Source organism: Puma concolor, chromosome D2 (assembly GCF_028749965.1).
Source record: "Puma concolor isolate L17-30 chromosome D2, mPumCon1.1.hap2, whole genome shotgun sequence".
Taxonomy (NCBI): Eukaryota; Metazoa; Chordata; class Mammalia; order Carnivora; family Felidae; genus Puma; species Puma concolor.
The window spans coordinates 76,905,021-76,927,196 of record NC_141677.1 but is presented as its reverse complement, the minus strand read 5'-3'; the positions used below and the strand labels follow the sequence as shown (position 1 = coordinate 76,927,196).

Genomic DNA, 22,176 nt, shown 5'->3' with positions numbered 1-22,176 from the left:
TGATGCTGTCTGGATGGTGGGCCCCTTCAGCCCACATGCAGACTGCAGGCAGAACTTCATCGTGTGTGTGTATGTGTGTGTGTGTTTTCTTTTGGTAAGCTTTAGGAATCATGAGGCTCTATACTTGTATTCTTGGTCTTCTATACAGTATGTGCACCTTGAAAACTGGCTTTTGGATCTTTAGACACTTAAAACAGATATTTAAAGCAACTTCACTAAGACAGTCTTTTCATGTCCCCAAACAGAAGTTTTAAACTGTGTACATTAAACCTTGACCATGGTCTTTTTTTTTTTAAGTTTATTTATTTATTTTGAGACAGAGAATAAGTGAGCATGAGAGGGAGAGGGACAGAGAGAGAGGGAGAAAGAGAGCATCCCAATAGGGCTCCGTGCTGACGCACAGTGCCACATAGGGCTCGATCTCACAAACTATGAGATCATGACCTGAGCTGAAACCAAGAGTCCGTGCCTTAACCGACTCGGCCACCCAGGCACCCCCATGGTCCCGTGGTCTTTATTTTTGTACTCATCATTTGATTTGCCAACAGGACAGGGAAAGAGATTTGAAGCTGTGCTATTTTCCCCTTATCTCAGGAAGGCCTGGCTGCCCTCGTAGCTCAGGAGGCATTCATGAGCATGTCCTACGCCACACCAGGGCATTTCAGGACACTTGTGGGGCTGGGCCTGGCACCTGGCATATTTAGCTATGCTCACCCATTGTGCCCGTCTCCGTATTTCCTGTGTTACAATGACCTGTTATGTTACCTGTAATCTGGCCTCCAGAGCAGTTTTCTGGGGGACATGTGCTGCACAAATGCCCTTGTCACTGCTGTGAGAATACAGCTGCCTCGTTCAGATCCAGGATTCTGCCAGAGTTCAAAAGTCCTGCTCTTACAAAGAGGGAAGTGGCTGCCTGGGCTTGAAGTATGTTTTTTGTTTTTTGGTTTTTTTTTTTTAAATGTTTACTTATTTTTGAGACAGAGAGAGAGAGAGCCTGAATGGGGGAGGGGCAGAGAGAGAGGGAGACACAGAATCCGAAGCAGGCTCCAGGATCCCAGCGGTGAGCACAGAGCCCCACTCGGGGCTGGAACTCACAGACCATGAGATCATGATCCCACGGAACCCACTGAGCCCCCCCAGGCGTTCCTGGGCTTGAAGTATGTTACCAGGGTCTGGAAGCCTGCTGCGGGGAGGGCAGCCCCCGAGGAGGCCAACAACAGGAGGAGGCGGGTTTTTATAATAAGCTCTTCTGCTGGTTCTGAGCTGGTTCCTGGTCACCATAATCTCCTCCATCCTCCAGCGCAGCTCAAAACCCAAGTCGTCTTCACGATCTCTCCTGGCAGCCGGGGACAGGGGGTGCTCAGAAACACTCCGAGGAAAGTGGCTTTGAGAGGCTTCAAGAGTGAGGACTGACATGAGAAAACAGCCACAGGAGGCCCGGGATGGGGTAGAACTGGGACCGAACGGGTGGGTAGAAGGCGGGAGGAAAAATGAGCGCACCGGGCAGCTCAGAATAGAAGATACAAAAGAAAAGTGCCAGCTAGTGAAAACACTGCAAACGGACGGGTGGCAGGGCCCGGCGACTGGGGAGCGGTTTAGAAAAATAGCAATTAGCACAGCTAAAAATAAAGACCAATTTGGAGACAAAGCCAGATACACAAGGAGAAAAATAAGACTCTCCAGAAAGACAGTGCTTCGCAAACGGAACGCTCAAGAAAATGAGGCTAACGACACTCCCTTTGGGGCTGTTTTGCAGGGGAAGGAGACAATAGATAGAGCGGGGGGTGGGGGGTGGTGGTGGTGCTGAGCAGGTGATTGGTGGTGGGAGAGGAGAAATCGGAACCGGAGCGCAGCGTGGACCGGAGTGATCCCGAACGCTGAGCGAAAGGCCCTGCCGGAAGCTGCAGCACGTGTCCCCAAAGTTAGAGATGTGTCCCCGGCCGGCCGCGCTGTGGGGGCAGAGGCATCACGCGGCGCTGGAACCCGGAGGGTTCCTGCAGAATTCCGCCGAGGCCCGCTCCTGGAACCTCCAGGCCACGGGCAGAAGGCGCCCAAGTTCCGGCGCCCGCGCAGCGCAGCTCGGCTGGGCTCGCTGCGCGCGCGGCCCGGCGGCCGGGACCCTGGCGACGCGCCACCGGCTTCGCGGCCGTGGGAGGGCCCGGCACCCGCGGAGTCGCGGGGCGGGCAGGCCCGGGCCCTCGGGGATCCTGGATCCCGGGGGCGAGAAGGCGAAGGCCGTGGGCCGCGCCCGGGTTTTGCAGAACCGTGAAGCCGAGGCTTCCGGGTCCGTGTAGCGAGAGGGGACCCCCGACTACCGCCCGGCCAAGGCGCGCGGAGCCGCGGAGCGCTGTGCGCCCGCGCCGCCGTGCCCGTTTCCCGCGGCTGCAGGAAGAGGGCGGGAGACCGGTTTGGACGCCGAGTCGCGAGGCGGGCGGGGCGGGGCCCGGGGCGACCTCCTCGGCGAGCTCCGCTGGGCGGCGGGGGGCCCCGGGGCGCACGGGCGCCAGGACAGAGCTCCTAAGCCACGGGCGGCGCGGGCTCCCTTCGGGGCAGTGAGCCCCACCCCGCGCACGGGGTCGGATCCCGGCGTTTGATCGCCCGGGGGCCGCCCTGGCCCGCCCGAGACCCCGAGGCGGGACCGCGGGGCCCCCACCGGGGCGGGCGGGCAGGGCGCACCGAGCGCGCCACGCGGCGCCTGGCTGGGAGGAGGGCGGCGGGGCGGGGGCGGGCGCGCCGGGGCGGTGCCGAGCCGGCTCCTCCTCCTCCTCGGCCTCCACCTCCCCTCAGTCCTCAGGCTCAGCCGCCGCGCCGCCCGGCCGCTCCTCCTTCCTCCCCGGGCGACCGCGGCGATGTTTAACCGCGCCGTGAGCCGGCTCAGCAGGAAGCGGCCGCCGTCAGGTAAGCGGCTCCCGGGCCGGCGGGCTGGGGTTCGGGGTCCCCGAGGAGCCGCCTCGGCCGCCGCTGCCCGCCCGGGGTCCCGGGCATCCTTCCCTCCGTCCTGTGTTCGGGCGCGGCTTGGCGATGCCACCCGACGAGAGTCGCCGCGGACCGCGCCACTTCTCCTCGCTCCTTCCAGCGTCCCTGCGGCCGCCGTCGCTGCGGGAGCGCAAAGTCCCCCCCCCCCCCTTCCACCCCCCCCCCCCAGAGGCGCTGCGGGGAGGAAGTTTGGACAAAAGGGGGAACAACAGCAGTTTTCTTTTTAGTGATGGTCTGCGAGGAGAAAGGAGATCCCAAACACCCCAAACTTTGCAGGGAGTGTGGGCTCTAGATCCGAAAGCAGAACGTCGCGCGGGGCCCTTCTCCCCTGGAGTGCTCTGCCTCTCTGTCTGCTGCGGGCGTCGTTGCGAATGATGCCCGCGCGGCGCCCAGAGGAGGCACGACCGGACCCCCGGGGCACCGGACTGGCAGCGGGGCCTGGGCTGCCCGGCGCCTTCAGTTCTGCGCTGCGGAGCCCAAATGTGGGCGCGCCGAGGAGGGTGAACAGCAGGGTGGAGAATGCACATCTGTAGTTGGCGCCGGGGAGCGCTGACATTACCGTGCACTGGGCTTGGCTGTCCCAACGGACCAGCCTGAGCCACAATTCGGAGCAATTTGATAGGACAAAGAATCCACGGTGGAGACGGGACCATGCCTTTGATCCCAACCATCTTACCGTTTTTGTGCAGAATAATAGCTGTGCCCCTCTGAGCTCATCATGTGGGCCCGGGTCTCTGTTCACCCAGTTCTGTGTTGTCTCTCCACCCGTAGGACGACCTCATGAGACAGGTACTGTCTCCTGGTATTGGCCACGTTCCAGAGGAGGGAACGGAAGCCAAGAGTCGTTAGGTAACTCGCCCCAAGTCACACTTAGGAGGCGATGGAGAATCTGAAACCCAGGTTTGCCTGATTCTGGAGTTGGGAGGCTTTTCTGCAGTGTTCCACTCCCAAACTGACTTCTTCATGGTGCTAAGAGTCTGTGCTGGTTGGTCCGTGTCCTCTTCTCACTGACTATCATATTTTATGAAGGACATTGCAGGTAAGAGGATGAACTGGGACCAGACAGGCTGGGACCAAATCCCACCTCCACTGCTGTGGAAACTTTGTGTCTGTGCAGATAACGACCTGCAAAATGGGAATAAAATAGCTATCCCTCTTTGAGCACTTACATGGAGCTGGTTTCCCGTCCATTATGCAAATCATTGCATTCATAGTCAGGACAATCCTTATAAAGTAGGACTTCATAGGGTCATGGTAAAGAGCTTGTATTAGTGTTAGTGGTCACGTAAATCTTGCCATGTTGTCTGAGGGTCAGAGGATTCCTTTGTGGGGGTTCATTTCAGCCGATCCCTGTTGTTGAGTATTCACAGGCCTGGGGAGTGGTAGTCAGAGCCTGGACTCTGGAGTTAAACTCCTGGTTCCCGCCCTGACTCTATCATTTAGTGATCTTGGGCAAGTTACTTGACCTCTGAGCCAATTGCTAAATTATCGGGAAATCTGAGAACTGGCTGCTAAGTCATGGATAGCTTGAAATTGGCTGTTGGTGGGTATTTATACCATGGAAATCGACAAATGTTAAAAATCAAGCTTGCCCTCCCCCCGCAGGAGAGCCGGTTTACTAGCACACCTCTGTGTCTGTTTTCCCGCCTGTAAGGTGGGTTTCATAGAGTTGTGGGATCAAACACACTAAAACATATGAAGTCCCCAGTGCATTGCCTGGCACGTAATAAATGAATAATAATGGTTAGCTTCCCCCTTTTCTACGATAAACAGAGCTGCTCTGAACTTCTCTGCCTGAGTTATTCATTACTTTGCTCTCATTTGGGGGCATACATGGTTTTGGAGAGAGGGTGTTATATGTGTGTAGGTTCACTCCAGAAAGACTGGGGCAGTTTTAGGGATACCAGTGGAGTGTACCTCTTATAGGGAGGCAACTTTTCAGCCTTATGAAATAGGGATCGGTCACAAATACAAAGATTAGTAGCTAAGCATCATGGATGGGTATTTGATGCCTGACCTCTAAGAGCCCAATGTCCTTAGGATTTTTAGGTTGAAAGTATGCCCCACTGATGGGAAAGGGCAAATGAGGCCCTGCCATTTGGGCATCACCATCCAGCAGTGAGAAAAGAAGGAGTCAAGTGAGAAGGGGGGACTGTGGGCCTGGGGTGGAGGTACCGGGAAGCCAGCCAAGTGATCCATGAGACCCTGTGCAACATTTTTATTTGGTCATTTTGAATTGTTTTTCCTAAAGTGGCTCTCCAAATTGTATAAGCTTCCAGCCCCACAAGTGCTGGATCCACTCCTGCAGACCCCTGATATGGACCCGGCTACACTCCTGCCTCCCAGAACCATCTACTATAGACTTTTCCTGCTTTTCAGCAAAACCGTATTGGAGACAGGCTCTTCAAGCTGAGGATTTGGAGTTCCTAACCCCTAATTCCGAGGCTCAAAATGCTGTTCCTTATTCTGCTTTCTGAGATTTCTCAAAGTGTGTTTGTGAGCCACCTGGGGGTGGGGAGGGCATCAATAAAATGCAGCTTCCCAGGCCACACCCTGGGCCCACTGGTTCAGTCGTGGGAACCCAAGGTGGGAGGGAGAGGAGGCTGCATTTCAACAAGTGCCCCCAGTGATTCTGATGCCACCGAAGTGCAAGGACCCCTTGAGGGACTCTGACCACCCTTTGCCCCTCACAGCCACTTATGCTGTTGATGATGCTACTCACCTGAAAAGCAAAGCCAAAGCCACAGCCTTCTGTCTGCCAGCAGATTGAGGGGTGACCCGTTGAGGGAATCCCCACCCTGCCAGGCAGACAGACCATGGCCCTCCCCAGGGTGGGGGGCCTGTTGTACATGATCCCATTAAACCCTTGGGACCAGTTTCAGATTTATTGCTGGGCTTAAGTTTTCACTTAGAGGTGACAGTCAGCATCACAATTTAACGTCTTTGTTTTAAAAACCCAGCAGCCGGGCAGTCTTGGCCCCCCAGGGAAACTTTCCTTGCAGAACATCACTGGCCCAGGACTGTGGGTTCAGGGAGAGCAACGCAGGGACAGAGTGGCGGGGCTGGGAGGGGTGTTGATTTAAACCAGTGTGGTCAGCCACGTGGTCAGCGCCAGCTCTGAATGCCACGAAGAGCAGCCTGTAGAAGAGCAGCCTGTAGACGGTGGGGGTCAGGTGCTAATGATGCTCTTTTTTTTTTTTTTTTTTTTTTTATGCCTTCATTGACTTTGTGTGGGACGGATGTCTCCTTTTGTCGCTGTTAGGCATTTGGGGAACCTAAGCAGGTGCCTGGGGGGGCCATTTCCTGGGACTTCCTGGATGAACTGAGCCACTTCCCCCGCTGGGCTTGAGTAATGCCCTCCGCCTCAGGCACTGGGCTCGGAAGCTTGCTGTTTAAATTGTACTAAATTTACTCTCCTTGGTATCTTCTGCTTCCCTCAGATAGCTCTCCACTGCAGCAGGCCCCGGGAGGGACGGTGGGGGCGGAGGGGGCCTGGGCAGGCGACAGCAGCAGCTCCCTGATAAGAGTTGTCAGGAGGCGTCCACTGGGAGGAAACAGCCCCACGCAGGCTCCTGGGGACTCATTTCCCTTCTAAGCCAGTTCGCATCCCTCCAGGCCTTGCCGAGTGCCCGTGGGTCAGCTGTGCTGCCCTCTCTGCACGGTGCTCAGGGACCCCTCATCTGGCCCGCCTTCTCTCCTGGCCCCGTTTCCCCGTTCTTGCTGTGCCCTTGGGCGGCTGGGCATTCCCACTTCTGCCCCTTTGCTTCCCGAGGGTGTCCTCTGTCCTAAGTCTTCTCCCAAAGCTGGGTCTCCCTGCTCCCTGCCGCTCTCTCCAGCCTCATGCCTCCCTCCCTCTCTGCCCCCGAAATGCAGCCTGTCCACTTTGTCTTTTCCTGGACAGCTGTGGAGGCCACCAAGGGGCAGGCACTTGACAGAAGCAGCCCATTTAGGAGGGGACAGACCAGAGAACTCAGCTCCCTGACCCAAGTCCGGAGCTATCTGCATGGCCTCGCTCAGGATCCACTTGGTCATTTTGTTCAAATATATTTGGGGTGGGGCACCTGGGTGACTCCGTCGGTTAAGCATTGGGCTCAGGTCATGATCTTATAGTTCATGAGTTCGAGCCCTGCATTGGGCTCTGTGCTGACAGTTTGAAGCCTGGAGCCTGCTTCGGATCCTGTGTCTCCCTCTCTCTACCCTTCACCTGCTCACACTCTGTCTCTCTCTCTCTCTCTCTCTCAAAAATAAGTAAACATTAAAAAATATATATTTAGAGCTGAAATATGTATGTATGTGTGTGTATATATATATATATATATATATATATATATATGTATGTATGTAATGGGGAGCTGCTAAATTTTCTTTCCTATCTCCCTTCTTCCTTTTTTCCCTTTCTTCCTTTCTCCAGTCAGGACATTATAAACAAAGCCATCATCAGTCATCTTTATCATCCCATGAACAAAAGGGCATTTTAACGCCCTGAATAGTAAAGATATAATCTTGTGTAAAGAAATGTCCTGGGGACGCCTGGGTGACTCAGTCCGGTGAGCATCCGACTCTTGATTTTGGTTCAGGTCGTGATCTCACGGTTCATAGGTTCGAGCCCTGTGTTGGGCTGTGTGCACTGATTGCATGGGGCCTGCTTGGGATTCTCCATCTCCTCTCTCTCTCTCTGCCCCTCCCCTGCTCACACTCTCTTTGTCTCTCTCATAATACATACATACATACATACATACATACATACATACATACTTACATACATAAACTTTAAAAAGAAATGTCCTGATAGGAATCTTCTAGAAGTTGTTGCATCTAGGGAGAGGCCCTGGATAGGCAAGGGACAGAGCTGAGAGGAAGCCCTGTTCTACTGTGCTCCCTCTTCGGCCTCTTGAATTTTGTACCATGTAAATAAATATAATGATCTCTTTCCTAAGAATAACCCAGGGCTGTCCTTACTGCATCAAGACAGCTCACTTGGTAAATATTTCCTTATCCTTCTTCTCATTTCTTCACGAACCAGTGAAATAAACTCCGTGCCAGCCTGTGGCATTGTGGGCAGACGGCCATCTGGGAACTCCTGGTCTCACCTTCTCAATTAATTTTAAGTTCCGTGAGAAAGAGGGCCCCGCCTTTTACTTCTTGCGTCTGTCACTGCCCTTCCCTTTCCAGGCTCTGATGCCAACTTGGGGTTGAATCCTACCTCGTCTCCTTCTTCGCTTGCTCCTTGGAGCCGGTTTATTGAACCTCGTTGTGCCTCTGTTTCCTTCTCTGTAAAATGGGCCAAAGATGAGCCCGACTTCTACGGGTCACTGGGAAGTTGAGACAGGATATAGTAAGTGCTCAGTCAAGCAGCTATTTTTACAGCTGTCATCCTCACTGTCTCGCCCCCAATCTATCAGAAAACGTTCATCAATGTAAACATGACCATGAGCGCCAGGCACTGCTGACCCCGAGGACGACGCAGCTCTTACTCAAGAAATGCACAGTCTCTCTGATCCTGGAGGGGGTGATGTCATTTACTTGCCTCTCGATAGGGGCCGGGGGCAGCGGGGGCGGGGGGCGGCGGGGGAGTGAGGGCACATTTATGCACGACTGTCAGGCCCTCAGGGGAAGCACAGGGGCTTCTGGGAAGTGAAGAAAATAATGACAGGGTCTTCATTTTCACCCCCAGGATAGGGCTCCTGGGTAATTTTATTTTTTCTGGGTCTTTGCCTAGAAAGTGAAGATTCTAGGGAGTCTACAAATAACAGTCTGGCGTTCTTATTTCCTTCCCTCTGGTAGAAACTGGAAACCAGTGGCCATCTGTTGTTTAGTCCACTCAAAAGAGGATGTGGAGGCTTGTTTTTCCTCCAGACCCAAGGGTGTTCAGGAGACCCGCAGCCCCCTGGCCTGTCTCCCATGAAGCGTCTCTGAGAAGGCAGTGGGTTTTTGGGCTGTGTGAAGCTCCTCAAGTGGACCCTGGAGGATGGAACGTAAGGAGTGACCCCCACCTCCTTTGGTGATGACCTCAGCTTGTGTGTTGCCCGGGTGACAGCGGGGCAGGGCAGGGGCTGGGGGGAGCGAGGAGTGCAGGCACAGGTGCACAGGTGACCTTTGGAGGCACTGCCTGAGCAGTCAGCTTTCTCTGAGGTCTCTGGCTTCACGTGAAAAATGCCATGATGCCTTTTCTGAGCCCAGCCAACCCTCTGCAGCCCTCTCACCCTCTCTGGTCTTTGATGCTTGCTATTAGTAGGATTATTTTTAAGCTTTTTCATTTTTGTTATTATATTCTGCTAATTGCCATTCATACAGACCTCTGCACCAAGGGAATTGCATGCTTGAAGGATAGTTATTCTCAGAAGTTAGATACTGGAGCCGAAAAACACTTAAGTAATATTTAGATAGAGTGTTTCTATGACCCAGTTTCTCTGGAGCCTTACATAGATCACCAGTTGTAACAAACTGATTCTCTGCTTCTAAGTTTGGAAAAAAGAAAAAGTCTTTTTTTTTTTTTTTTTAATGTAATATGTTTGATGTGGCATAGTTGATATGAAGTTTTAAATAAGCTTCTTGGGGGTGCACTTTCCTTGAATATTTATGGGAGTATGGCATGTGAGTGTGCGTGTGTGTGTGTGTGTGTGTGTGTGTGTGTGTGTGTGTTGTACCAAACCACTTTAGAATTTTGGAGTGAACATTTCTGCCTCTTCCTAGGCTTGAATATTTGGCTTGTTTTCTTTAATGATGCTGTAAGTTTTGGGGGGTACTTAGGATAGACTCTTTGATGTTGGACGTTGACTCTGCTTTGAGGAAGTTGGTATTGAGATTTTATTAGAACATTATTTGACTGGGGAAAACTGTCTAGGCAGGATAATTACCCAGACCTTCCTGCAGACTAATAGCAGGAATCCAGGCTGCAAGCATTCAGTTTCGATGAGTGTTACGGATGCCTTTTGAGTATGGATTTCCAAGGAGTTAATGTCTGGCGAAAGCCCCTGATAGATATGACATTATAGCATCTATAAATAATGCATTACGAAATACGCTGCAAGCAACCAGCCTCCGCCATCTGTATCTTTGAAATACTGGCTTTTACTGAAGCCAGAAACCACATAGAACCGCATAAATGTAAATGGAGAGTGTATGGACACTGTGTTTGAGTGTTAGATGATGCTGGCCCGGTCTCGTGTGGGTTTTTGTCTACGTAGAATTTCTTCTCAGTTTTCTCAGGCTTTCCCCGCGGTGCAGATGGTATCTTTCTCTTCAAGGCTGCTATGTTCTGGCCTTGGTGAGTGTGAGGACCAGCAGATGTCAAAACTAAAAATGGCACTGGAGTCTCATGGTGAAGGTCGTGCTTGGACCCTGACACCCCCACCCCCCGCCCCTTTCCTAGCTGGGTGACCCTTGCAAGTTACCACGCTTCATCTGTGTTTCCTCATCTGTGAAGTGGGGATAATATTAATCACACCACAGGGTCCTTGTGAGAAGTGGATGATTTAACTCACAGAAAAAGCTTGGAACAGTACCCAGCGCACTATAAGCAATTTATAAGTGTTCACTGTTGTTATTAGCTGATGATAGATTAGTGTGAAGATAAATTTATTGAGAAATAAGTATTATGCCTACAAAAATTTGATTTAAAATGCTTTAACTTTTTTTTTTTTTTTTTTTTTTTTAAGAGACAGAGAGCGAGCAGGGGAGGGGCAGAGAGAGAGGGAGATACAGAATCCGAAGCAGGCTTCAGGCTCTGAGCTGTCTGCAGAGAGCCTGATGCAGGGCTTGAACCCACGAACTGTGAGATCGTGACCTGAGTGGAAGCCGGATGCTCAACTGACTGAACCACCCAGGCGCCCCGATCTGAAATGCTTTAAAGAGCCCAGGAGATTAAAAAAATTTTTTTCCAGGGGTGCCTGGGTGGCCCAGTCAGTAAAGTGTCTGACCCTTGATTTCAGCTCAGGTCATGATCTCACGGTTTGTGAGTTCAAGCCCCACACTGACGGCCTGGAGCCTATTTGGGATTCTCTCTCTCTCCCTCTCTCTGTCCCTCCCCTTCTTGCTCTCTGTCTCTCTTTCTAAAAATAAATAAGCTTAAAAAATTAAAAAAAATTTTTTTCTATTGCGAAAATGTTTTATAGGTGAACTAAAAACAATAAGAAAAGATAAACAGATCTGGACAAAATTGAAACAAACAAATGTTATCAGCAATAATTCGTTACTAGCTTGAGTGATCTTAAAGCTGCTAGAAAAATATGTTTGACTGTTTTTTCCCACCTGTGCATTCCAAGCTTGCTTTCTTGTGTAATCCACCCCAACCGGCAACTTTTGTCAATGAAAAAGCAAAGGGGGAATATTACATCTTTATGGCTCCAAGTGCCGGGAGTTGAGAAGCTGGGAACTCTTGATTTTGTTTTATTCTTAAGTTCAGATGTAAACCTGCTTGCTATGGAGAGAGGTTATTTCTTTTTCTTATAATTATTGGACGAGGGGCGCCTGGGTGGCGCAGTCGGTTAAGTGTCCGACTTCAGCCAGGTCACGATCTCGCGGTCTGTGAGTTCGAGCCCCGCGTCAGGCTCTGGGCTGATGGCTTGGAGCCTGGAGCCTGTTTCCGATTCTGTGTCTCCCTCCCTCTCTGCCCCTCCCCCGTTCATGCTCTGTCTCTCTCTGTCCCAAAAATAAATAAACGTTGAAAAAAAAAAATTAAAAAAAAAAAAAATAATTATTGGACGGATTGTAACATTGAAGGTGAACTTATCTTAGGACGCCTTTACATATGTGCATTGGGAAGTAGTGAAAGTCTCCTGAGCAGGGGACCCTGAGTAGAAATACCCCGAGTTAAGGGGCAATCTCTAGAGTAGTACCAAATGGGGCGGGCCTCTGCTCAGTCTCGCTGGAGGGTCAGGATAATGACTTGGAAAAGAGATACATCATTAAATGAATGGAGTATGCAAATGCTGCTCTCTCCAGAGCTATCTATGCATGTTGCTACCAATCAAGAAGGATTAAGAAAAACAGGCGTAGCCAGAAGCCTCCATCAGGCTTTTAAAAGACAATCAGGAAGTCTTGGAAAAATTCAAACCAATATTTCTGGGGAAAGTGAGAAAACATGGCAGACAGTGTGGGTAGAAGATTGCTATGGTCAGGGTGGTTGGGGCAGAAGGTGGGCAGAAAGGCAAGAAGGAACTTGTTTGTTTGTTTGTTTGTTTGTTTGTTTTTTAATGCATGTTTATTATTTTTTTCTTTTTTGTTGTTGTTGTTGTTTTTTTTTTTTTTTTTTTTTTTTTTTTAAACAACGTTTATTTATTTTTGGGACAGAGAGAGACAGAGCATGAACGGGCGAGGAGCAGAGAGAGAGGGAGACACAGAATCGGAAACAGGCTCCAGGCTCTGAGCCATTAGCCCAGAGCCCGACGCGGGGCTCGAACTCACGGACTGCGAGATCGTGACCTGGCTGAAGTCGGACGCTTAACCGACTGCGCCACCCAGGCGCCCCTGTTGTTTTTTAAAAATATAATTTATTGTCAAATTGGTTTTCATAGTGTATGTTTATTTTTGAGAGAGAGACAGAGAGACAGAGAGGGAGACAGCACGAGTTGGGGAGGGGCAGAGAGAGAGAGAGGGAGACACACAGAATCCGAAGCAGGCTCCAGGCTCCGAGCTGTCAGCACAGAGCCCGACGCGGGGCTCGAACCCACAAATCTTGAGATCATGACCTGAGCTGAAGTCTGACACTTAACTGACTGAGCTCCCGGGTGCCCCGGATTTTGTCTCTGTCCAGGGCAGCAAAGCCAGGCACTAGTAACCACGGCCAAGGAGAGTAGTGAGCTATATCTTGGTGTCCTTTCTGAGCCAGCTCTGGAAATTCCGTGCCCTTCTGTAACAGTGTCGTGGGAGATGTATTCCTTTACTCTTGGTGGCACGGAGGTGGTAGCCCCACAGAGAACTGAGAGGAAGGGCCATTTATTTTGCAAAGTCCCCGGGTTCTGGAGCAGTCTGAGGTTCTGTGGAGGTGGTCCTTATAGGGACAGTCGCCTTCACACGTAAGTCCCAATACTGGTTCCATCAAGGAGTTCTAGTTCATTTTACCCCCTGAACCTTTATTTCCCAGTAAGGAAAATAAGGGGACTAGACCAGACTAGTGGGCATTGAATTCTAAGACTTTTTGTTCAAGTGAAAGCTGGCACAGAAGCCTAATATGCCAAATGATTAGAGTATGAAATAAAGGGTAGGGAAGGTACAATTATCTCATGGTGGGGCCAGATATCCTCTCTCTCAGTTAACCAGACAATCTGGTTAACTCTTTTGGCTACATGAGAATCCACCAAGTGTATTTATTTTCAAGACAGTGTGGCAGCGAAAGCCCAAGGGTGGTTTGGTTTATTATTGAAAAGAATGCCAGGAGTCTTGGAATCCTTTCAGACCTAGGTTGAAAACTTATGGGCAAAGTAGGTGTTCTGCGACACGGAGAGGAATTTGTGGCTGCCTAAGACTGTTCCCGGAATAGCCCACTTGTGTCTCTGCATTTATTTACTTAAGAGAAGGTCTGCTGAGGAAATGGAGTAAATTGTCAAGCTGTATTCAAGGACAGGACCGTAAATTGGTGAAATGCTTGGCAGAATGAACCCTCTTGCAGAACTTTCTTATAATAATGACCTTTTAACTTGATTTATACTTTGTGGGGAAGAAACTCGGTGTTTAGAAGCTTGCCATTCTAGCATTTGCAAAGAGAGCAGGGGACTAATTTAATATCCACGAACTGAAGATTCACTTTAGAGAAACGTCGGGTCCATTTGTGATGTGTTCGAGTGAGTTTGCTTCGCGATTAGAGGAATAGATTTGTCCCAAATAATTCTCTTATGTGCTCCATCACCAATGCGTATTGAAACACAGCGCCCAGCTGGGGTTTCTGGCTTCTGTTTTGTTCAGCCGGAGTCAGCCAGTGAATGTCTAAAATCCAGGTGGTTGGGCGCCTGGGTGGCTTAGTCGTTAAGCATCTGACTCTTGATTTCGGCTCAGGTTATGATCTCACAGTTTGTGAGTTCAAGGCCTGCATCAGGCTCTGCACCGACAGTGAGGAGCCTGCTTGGGGTCTGTCCACCCCCCCGCCCCCACACCTTCCCCTGTTTGCTCTCTTTCTCTTAAAATAAATAAAAATAAACTTTAAAAATAAATAAATAAAATAAATCCAGGTAGTTTTCCCAGATGCTGGGAGACAGTGTCAGCTGCTTGAGAAATTAACACGTGTGTTGATCCCCAATAGAACATGGAAGATCATGGAAGCTGAGTTACTATTAAGTACAATGTATCATGATATGACTTCCCTCCAAAAACATTTGAGGGGCACCTGGGTGGCTCAGTTGGTTAAGCATCCAGCTTCCGTTCAGGTCATGATTTCACAGCTCCGTGAGTTCGAGCCCCGCCTCAGGCTCTGTGCTGACAACTTGGAACCTGGGGCCTGCTTCAGATGTGTCTCCCTCTCTCTCTGTCCTTCCCCTGCTTGTGCTCTCTCTGTCTCTCTGTCTGTCTCTCTCTTTCTCAAAATAAATAAATAAACATTAAAAACAACAACAAGAACAAAAGCAAAAACATTTTAAACTGTATGGCATCCTGGCTATTTGCAGCAATCAATATTCATAAGACTTTATTTCATTTATCCTTTTCGAATGGTTTGCTTTGCCGATTTTTTAGTTAAAAGCTTATTTTCTCCTACGTTCAAACTTTTCTTTATAGATACATGTTTCTACTTTGAAAACAAAAAGGCAATGGAGAAAAAAATATTAGGTATAAAAATAGTTCACTTGATAGATCATTATTTTAGGGAAGAGGAGAGAGGAACTAACGTTTGTTGAGAGTGCAGTGTGAGCTTCTAGATGGCTGGTGTGCTTCCTCTTTTAGTCCTTGGATAATGGGAGAGATAGGAGGATTATCTTTACCTTCCACACAGAATGTTGCCCCTTACCACACAGTTTGAATTGGCCGAACTGGGTTTGGAACCTGGGCCCATCCGAAGTGGCATTCCATGGTTTTTCCTTGACTCCAGGAAGGGGCCAAACTCTGGAGAACGAGGCATGTTTGTGCTGTCACTTCCTCTCAGGCGAGTAGCCACAGTGTGTTAGCTGGAGGTCCCCTGTCCCCTTTCCTTCAGTCAAGGGACTTTGCAGGTGTCTTGAGGAAGAGAATGCATCAGATGTGCAGGTGCAGTCATTCATTCATTCAGTCTACACACAGAGGAACAGTGTGATGCTGAGCCATACTGGAGCCTGAGGCAAAACGAAAAATCAGTAATACCCATCCTGTCTTTATTTAAAATTTTGATATTGGGGCGCCTGGGTGGCGCAGTCGGTTAAGCGTCCGACTTCAGCCAGGTCACGATCTCGTGGTCTGTGAGTTCGAGCCCCGCGTCAGGCTCTGGGCTGATGGCTCAGAGCCTGGAGCTTGTTTCCGATTCTGTGTCTCCCTCTCTCTCTGCCCCTCCCCTGTTCATGCTCTGTCTCTCTCTGTCCCAAAAATAAATAAAAAACGTTGAAAAAAAAATTTTATAAAAAAAAAAAATAAATAAAATAAAATTTTGATATTTTGCTCATGATGGAATTCTTTCCATTAATTTTGATTTTTCAAAATCATGCATGAAGATACCATTTATGTTCATGCCTGAGGTTTTTTTTTTTGGGGGGGGGCAACCCCCTGAAATTTTGCACCTGCAGCCAGTGCTCCCTTTTCCCACTCCATCCCAGCCCTGGTACATACTTTTATTTATGTGTCAGGCAATGAGCCACATGTTGCAGATTCAAGGTAAAGATATACAGAAGCTTTCAGACGATTGAGTCAGTCGTACAAATAATCACAACACAGCACGATAATCACAAGACTGTGCACAAGGTGTCATGGGGAAGGAGTAGCCATTGAGTTGGAGCCCCTGGGAAGATGGCTTGAATGAGACTTGAGGGCTGCCTGAGGGTTGGCCAGTGGTCACGTGGATGGAGGAAGGATGGGCGGAGAGTGGTAGAAAATGGCAAGGCCCTTTTGTCATTGCTCTGAGCCTCAGTTTCCCTAACCTGTAACATGGAGAAAATGGCAGTGCCTACTTCATAAGGTCATTATCAGGACTGGAATGATTTCCCTGGGTTAAGTGCCTAGAATATAATTATCCTGGCACATAATATACATTTGATGATGATGATCTTGATGATGATGATGATTTTGATGACCATTATATGCAGGTATTTTAAAATGAAAGTATCTTTGAGCCACAAACACATCCTGAACTTTGCTTTGCAGACATCCACAGCAGTGATGGGAGTCCCAGCAGCAGCCACCAGAACCCCAAGAGCACAGCCAAATGGGCAGCCTCTCTGGAGAATCTGCTTGAAGACCCAGAAGGCGTGAAAAGATTTAGGGTTTGCCTTTTTCATTGTTGACCGGGATTGATGCAACCCACGAAGAAGTTTAGATGTCTGTGGGGGAAACGCAGGATGGTTTTTTTTTTTTTTTAACACTGAAAATGTTAAACACTGTTTAACACTGAGAATAAGGACTTCTCAGTTGTCATGGCCAAGATGGCTTTCCTGGATGGCCATGGACCAGAACTGAGGGGCATACACAGACTGTTTCTGGTTTTCATCTGGCTGGATGGGAGTGGGTAGGGGTGATGGGGATGAGGTACCGTGCTCGCTGGCAGAATCTACAAAGAATTTCCAGCTCTGTGACACCTGGGAGGGGGTGGTCTGGGTCTCTCTGATGTGAAGGTTTGTTCCTTGTGCATTGGGGATTCCCAGGACTCATTATTAATAGAGTGAGAGGGGTGGACACCAGCTAGAAAAGTGAGGTTGAACCCAGAGAGGAGGGTGGATGGATGGGAAGTGTCAGTCCTGCCGACAAAGAGCTGCTCTGGCTCGCAGAAACCCCAGGTGTCAGAAGAACCGCGTGTGACTTCTGAGAATGCCCGGTATCTGCCTGAGTCCCACCAACTCCTGTCTTTAAGTCTTGGGCCAGGTCAGGGCAAGCCCTGATGCTGTCGGTCCCTGTTTTGGTGCCGAGGGAGGGGTGACGGGCTGGTCTACTGCCATTCCCGGACACCAGGCCATTGCGAGCCCTGTCTGGATCTCACGGAGGACGCTTTCCTGCGCACAGCGGGATAACAGGGTGTACTGCTAACTCCCCAGCGTCTGCCAAACGAAAACTCACCTCCAACTTAAAATCGTTTTCATCGTGGCATTTTCAGACATGCTTAATAGGTTTTCTTTCCTTTTGTTTAAAAAAATGGGGCTGATTTTAGAAGAATGTACTTTGTTTAAACATTGTCTGGAAGGAACTAATATATCTCCTACTTTAATTTACTCTTTGGTAATTTATTGCCAGCTTAGCCTTAGTGAGTAGATTCTTGCTTCATTTTTACTCTTCCTCACAATGTCAAAGTCATTAAGTTCAAATGTGTATGAAATTCTAGCTTTAACATTAAACATGCACTTTGATTTTCAGGATGGAGTTTTTCGCAGGGTGACTGCACCATAGTCATTTGTTGAATTTTGCCAAACCAGTCCTTGGAGAGAAACACATTATTTGTTTGCTCGTTTGTTTGTTTGTTTGTTGTTAAAGTGGAATACTGCTTGATGTTGTTTCTTCTTTTTACTCACAGGAATTTTTAAAAAAGGAATTCAGTGAAGAAAATGTTTTATTTTGGCTAGCGTGTGAAGATTTTAAGAAAACACAGGATAAGAAGCAGGTATTTCTTCCAGTCTGTAATCACATTCTTGATAATTTTTTCTCTCCTTATAAAGTTCAGCTGCCTTGGGGTGCCTGGGTGGCTCAGTCAGTTAAGCATTCGACTTTGGCTCAGGTCATGATCTCACGGTTCATGGGTTCAAACCGTGCGTCGGGCTCTGTGCTGATAGTTCAGAGCCTGGAGTCTGCTTCAGGTTCTGTGTCTGCTTCTCTCTCTGCCCCTCCCCTGCTTGCGCTCTGTTTCCCTCTGTCTCTCAAAAATGAATAAACTTTAAAAAAGAATAAAAAAAAAAAAATAGTTCAGCTGCCTTGCCAATAGGCTTTGAAATTGCCTAAAGAGGGGTGCCTGCCTGGGTGGCTCAGTCGGTTAAGTGTCCAACTTCAGCTCAGGTCATGATCTTAATGGTTCGTGAGTTCCAGCCCCGTGTTGGGCTCTGTGCTGACAGCTCAGAGCTCGGAGCCTGGAGTCTGCTTCGGATTCTGCCTCTCTCTCTGCCCCTCCCCAACTCGAGCGCACACATGCGCGCACAACATGCTCTCTCTCTCAAAAATAATAAACATTAAAAAATTGTTTAAAAAGAAAAGAAATTGCCTAAAGAAATCAGATCTATATTGGATTTGGGGAAAGACTGAAGCTTCAGATTAGGTCTTTTGGGTGGATCAAATATTAATAGTTTTAAAAAGTGTGTTAAGTTTTAAATGGAGCAGTTCAGATGGACAAATATTTAAAGCAAAAATGACAATTTATGTCGTTTCAAGTTCATCATCGCACACGATTTTTTTCTTCGCGAATAAGTTACGAGGATGCTTCCCCAGAGTTTGACGTGTTGGCATTTTGTACGGATGTAGTAAAAGGATAAGCAGATGTTGTGGCAATAAAAGTGCTACTCAAATCAGATAGATTGTCAATTATTCAACGTATCTTTACAAAACATCCTGCCATTGGCAGGGGTCCCACAGAGAGAGTTTCTGACTGTCCTCCTGGGTATATGTGTGCTCTTTGCAGAAGGTCGCCTTTAATTCTGACGTCAGTGGATTTCCTGTCCTTGAAGGTTGAGTGCGAGGGGAGGTGGAGGAGATTACGGGGAAGGAGGCCTGTGGATCGGGTGTGTTTGTGAAGCCTGTGCCTGTGTATGTCTAAGAGGCTCCCAGCTAAATGCCTACAGGGGCTGGTGAGGAACATGCATCCGCAAGGCTTTTGGTGTGAGGCTATAGGGAGTAGTGGGGACTGGGGCCACTGTGGGCAGCCAGCATTGCCTCCAGCGGCTGCGGCTGAGTGTAGCTGACTTTGGCAGTGAGCGCTTGGGGGTCTGTGGTTCTCTGGGCTTCCCCATGCTTCGAGTTCTGCCCACCTACGTTTTCACTTGCCCACCCTTGCCCCCAGAACCCTGAGGGGCGGGCCTTTCTTCCTGAGGCCCCTCCTACCTTCTTCAGCCCGGTACTGCCTGGTTTTCCAGAGAAATTGGGCGTTCGGATTCTTATGAAACCACTCGATTCTATAAATGTTGGAACTGATTTTCAAAAGATGGAAAACCTTGCCTGCCAAATGAAACACATCCCTGGGCAGATGCAGCCTGTGGGCTGCCGGTCTTGAGCCTCTGTCTCCAAAAGCCGGACTCCACGAGGCCGGCAGCCGTTATGTGTTTGTAGACAACAACTTGGAAAGTGTTCATCATTGGTTTATTCAAAGCCTTTTCCTGGGGCGCCTGGGTGGCGCAGTCGGTTGAGCGTCCGACTTCAGCCAGGTCACGATCTCGCGGTCCGTGAGTTCGAGCCCCGCGTCAGGCTCTGTGCTGACAGCTCAGAGCCTGGAGCCTGTTTCTGATTCTGTGTCTCCCTCTCTCTCTGCCCCTCCCCCGTTCATGCTCTGTCTCTCTCTGTCCCAAAAATAAATAAACGTTGAAAAAAAAAAATTTAAAAAAAAAAAAAAAAAAAAAAAAAAACAAAGCCTTTTCCTGACTCAGACACACTTCTCCCAAGATGGAGCAAAGGGGCCTTCTTTCTGCTGCTTTCCTCTCAGTGGGGGCAAGGACGGATGCTAAGATTTGTTCTCTTTAGCTCACATTTCTTAGGTCAGCCTAGAAAGCCTTCCCAGGCAGGACTCTTGGCATTTGCTTCTTTCAAGCTTCTTCTCCTCCTTGGATGACTTTGTCTGAGCCTCCCGGGTAGTGAATGGCCTCTGGGGAAAAGGGAGCAGATGGCCTGGCCTGCCTTGGAAAGCTAGGATGCCACCCTGGAGACAGAAGCACTCAGTTTCCCTTTGGCCCCATATCCAGGACAGGGCCCAGGTACCACTGTTCATAAATGCTGCACCGTGTAATTGATTTGCCCAGCCTCAGTCTAAAACCTGGGGTGACAGTCAAGCAGGCAAACAGATGATGTTCATTTTTTCTGCCGTATTCTTTGTGTGTTGAGGGTGAGGGGGGCCTACAGATCAGCCAGCCCTCTCCCCTGGCCCCCCTGCCACGTTGTCCTCATCAGGAGGCTGAGATCCCCCTGCAGCTGAGCTGGGACTTGGACCAGCATTCTGAGGTCCCCCAAGCCGCTCTCCCTGCACACCGGGCTGGTCTGTCCTTTGGTTCAGCCGAGTTGACCTGATCTTTGTGGAATGCCTGCTCAGGGCCAGGCCTTGTGAAGAGACACCCAGGGACAAGACAGATGAGCTACTTTAGGGAACAGGCATCGATTGGCGAAGCAACTTGTTAAATAAGCCTTGCCAAGTGTGCTGAGCAGAGAAATGGGAAGTGTGGGTTCTGTGGGAACACAGGTGGGGGTCGGTGGGGAAGGTAACACCGAAGTGGACTTTGGGGGTGGGGGTAGTGTTCCTGGAAGAGGGGCCAGCATGTGAGGAGGAAGGCCTGGCGAGAAGGGCGAAGGAAGAATGGGTGGCGGGACAGTGGTGCTTGAGGGGCAGGGTGGTTCTGCTGTGTGAGGCTGGGGAGGGAGGGGAGCCCACACCTGGAGAGCCTGGGGCCAAGGTGGACACTGGAAAGCCCCGGTGTCGGGTTGCACATCCACACCCTACGGACAGAGCTTCCAGAATCTGGGAGCCCCTCGCCACACTCCTTCTCCTGGTGCCCAGCCTAAAACCCCTTGGAGGTTTAGTGTCCTTAAGCCTGGAACGTGCCTGGCGATTGGTCTAGGGCAGTGAATGCAGATGGTGTTGGGAAGGAAGGAAGGGAGGGAGGGAGGGAGGGAGAGAGGAAGCATCGGTGAGGCCCGTGTGGCTCAGTCGTCAGTCTGGGTTATCACACTGAGCCTCATGACTGGCCCCATCCTTCCAGATGTGTGGGCTGTGGTTTGGGAGGTTACACAGAAGTTGCCGAGGCTGCCCAGCTTGGTGCAGACCCAGGTCTCCGACTGCAGGGCCTGGGTATTCTCTAGTGCGTCTGGCTACAGGGGAAGTAAAACCAGGAGTCAACTCTAAACCACTAATTTTAAAAAGTGGAGGGTGGGAAGTGGGCCCAAGCGAATTTCACAAGACTTGTCACGTCTGGTCCAGCGGGGAGTCTGTGGAGGGGGCAACTCTACAGTGAGCCGAGGTGGTGGCAGGATGGATGCGAATCTTACTTTGCCTCTGTTATTTTATTTATTTTTTTTAATGTGTATTTATTTTGAGAGAGAGCACAACTTGGAGTGAGGGGCAGGAGGAGAGAGAAAGAGAGGGAGGGAGAATCCCAAGCAGGCTCCACGTTCAGCCCAATGTGGGGCTTGATCTCATGCCCCTAGGATCGTGACCTGAGCCGAAATCAAGAATTGGATGTTCAAGTGACTGAGCCGCCCGGGTGCCCCTGCCCCATTATTTTAAATAGGACCTGTGCTGGCTTGTTGTTTCATGCTTTTACTAGGATTATCCAGCTAGAACTCTCCAGAGCAGTTACCAACTTATTTGGCATCTTTATTTCTTTATTTCCTTTCGATACTGTCTTCTCGTCCCTCTATCATGCAGGCTCTGTGGGTCTGAGATGGTTGTCTGTTTTCTCCCCACTGTCTCCAAGTACCCAGAGCAGCCTGGTGCAGTGTGGACTTCTGGTTCTCCCCACTCAGGTCAGCTGGCACCTGAGGACCCACCTGGGATGGGAGCCCACCCCCCTCCCCTCCCCTCACACTGCAGTTACAGCCTTAGGGACGGACGTGTATTCTCAGAACTCTAAACAGTGGAACAGTGCTGTGCTCCCCTGTCTTCCCTGGCCTGTGCTTCGCCTCCTGGCAGGCCCCTTAGATCGGGACGGTCTTGACACTGTGCATGTGTGGCAGGGATGCTGGGCTTTAGGAAGTTGGGAGGGTGACGCCCCACACCGCTGCCCTCCTTGGGGTTCCTGGGGTGGTTGTACCTTTTGGGGTGTTCATACTCAGGCAGCGTTTAAAGCACTTCTCTCCCTTCCCAATGTCTTTATGGCTTGAAATTTTTCTATCAAGTGCCTCTTCCCCATGAATTATCATGAGAGATGGGTCTGTCTTCTAAAACCAAGCAGCACTGGGGCGCCTGGGTGGCTCAGTCGG

The 22,176-nt window shown here is 50.0% G+C and overlaps 1 protein-coding gene across 3 annotated transcripts in view; it reads left to right on the top strand.

Annotated features, from left to right (window-relative positions):
- The first annotated feature begins 2,823 nt into the window (after positions 1–2,823).
- The window catches only part of RGS10 (regulator of G protein signaling 10), a 43,012-nt gene continuing 23,659 nt past the window's right edge, over positions 2,824–22,176 (top strand). Inside the window, exons 1-3 of one of the 3 annotated variants that reach the window (XM_086680999.1) lie at positions 2,824–2,898; positions 16,231–16,349; positions 17,588–17,674. In XM_086680999.1, coding sequence (XP_086537125.1) covers positions 2,850–2,898; positions 16,231–16,349; positions 17,588–17,674 — 255 coding nt within the window. In that variant the 5' untranslated portion in view covers positions 2,824–2,849. Of the gene's footprint in view, positions 2,899–8,792; positions 8,952–16,230; positions 16,350–17,587; positions 17,675–22,176 lie in introns of those variants that run through there. The other 2 variants (XM_086680998.1, XM_025918337.2) reach the window with 2 other exon arrangements.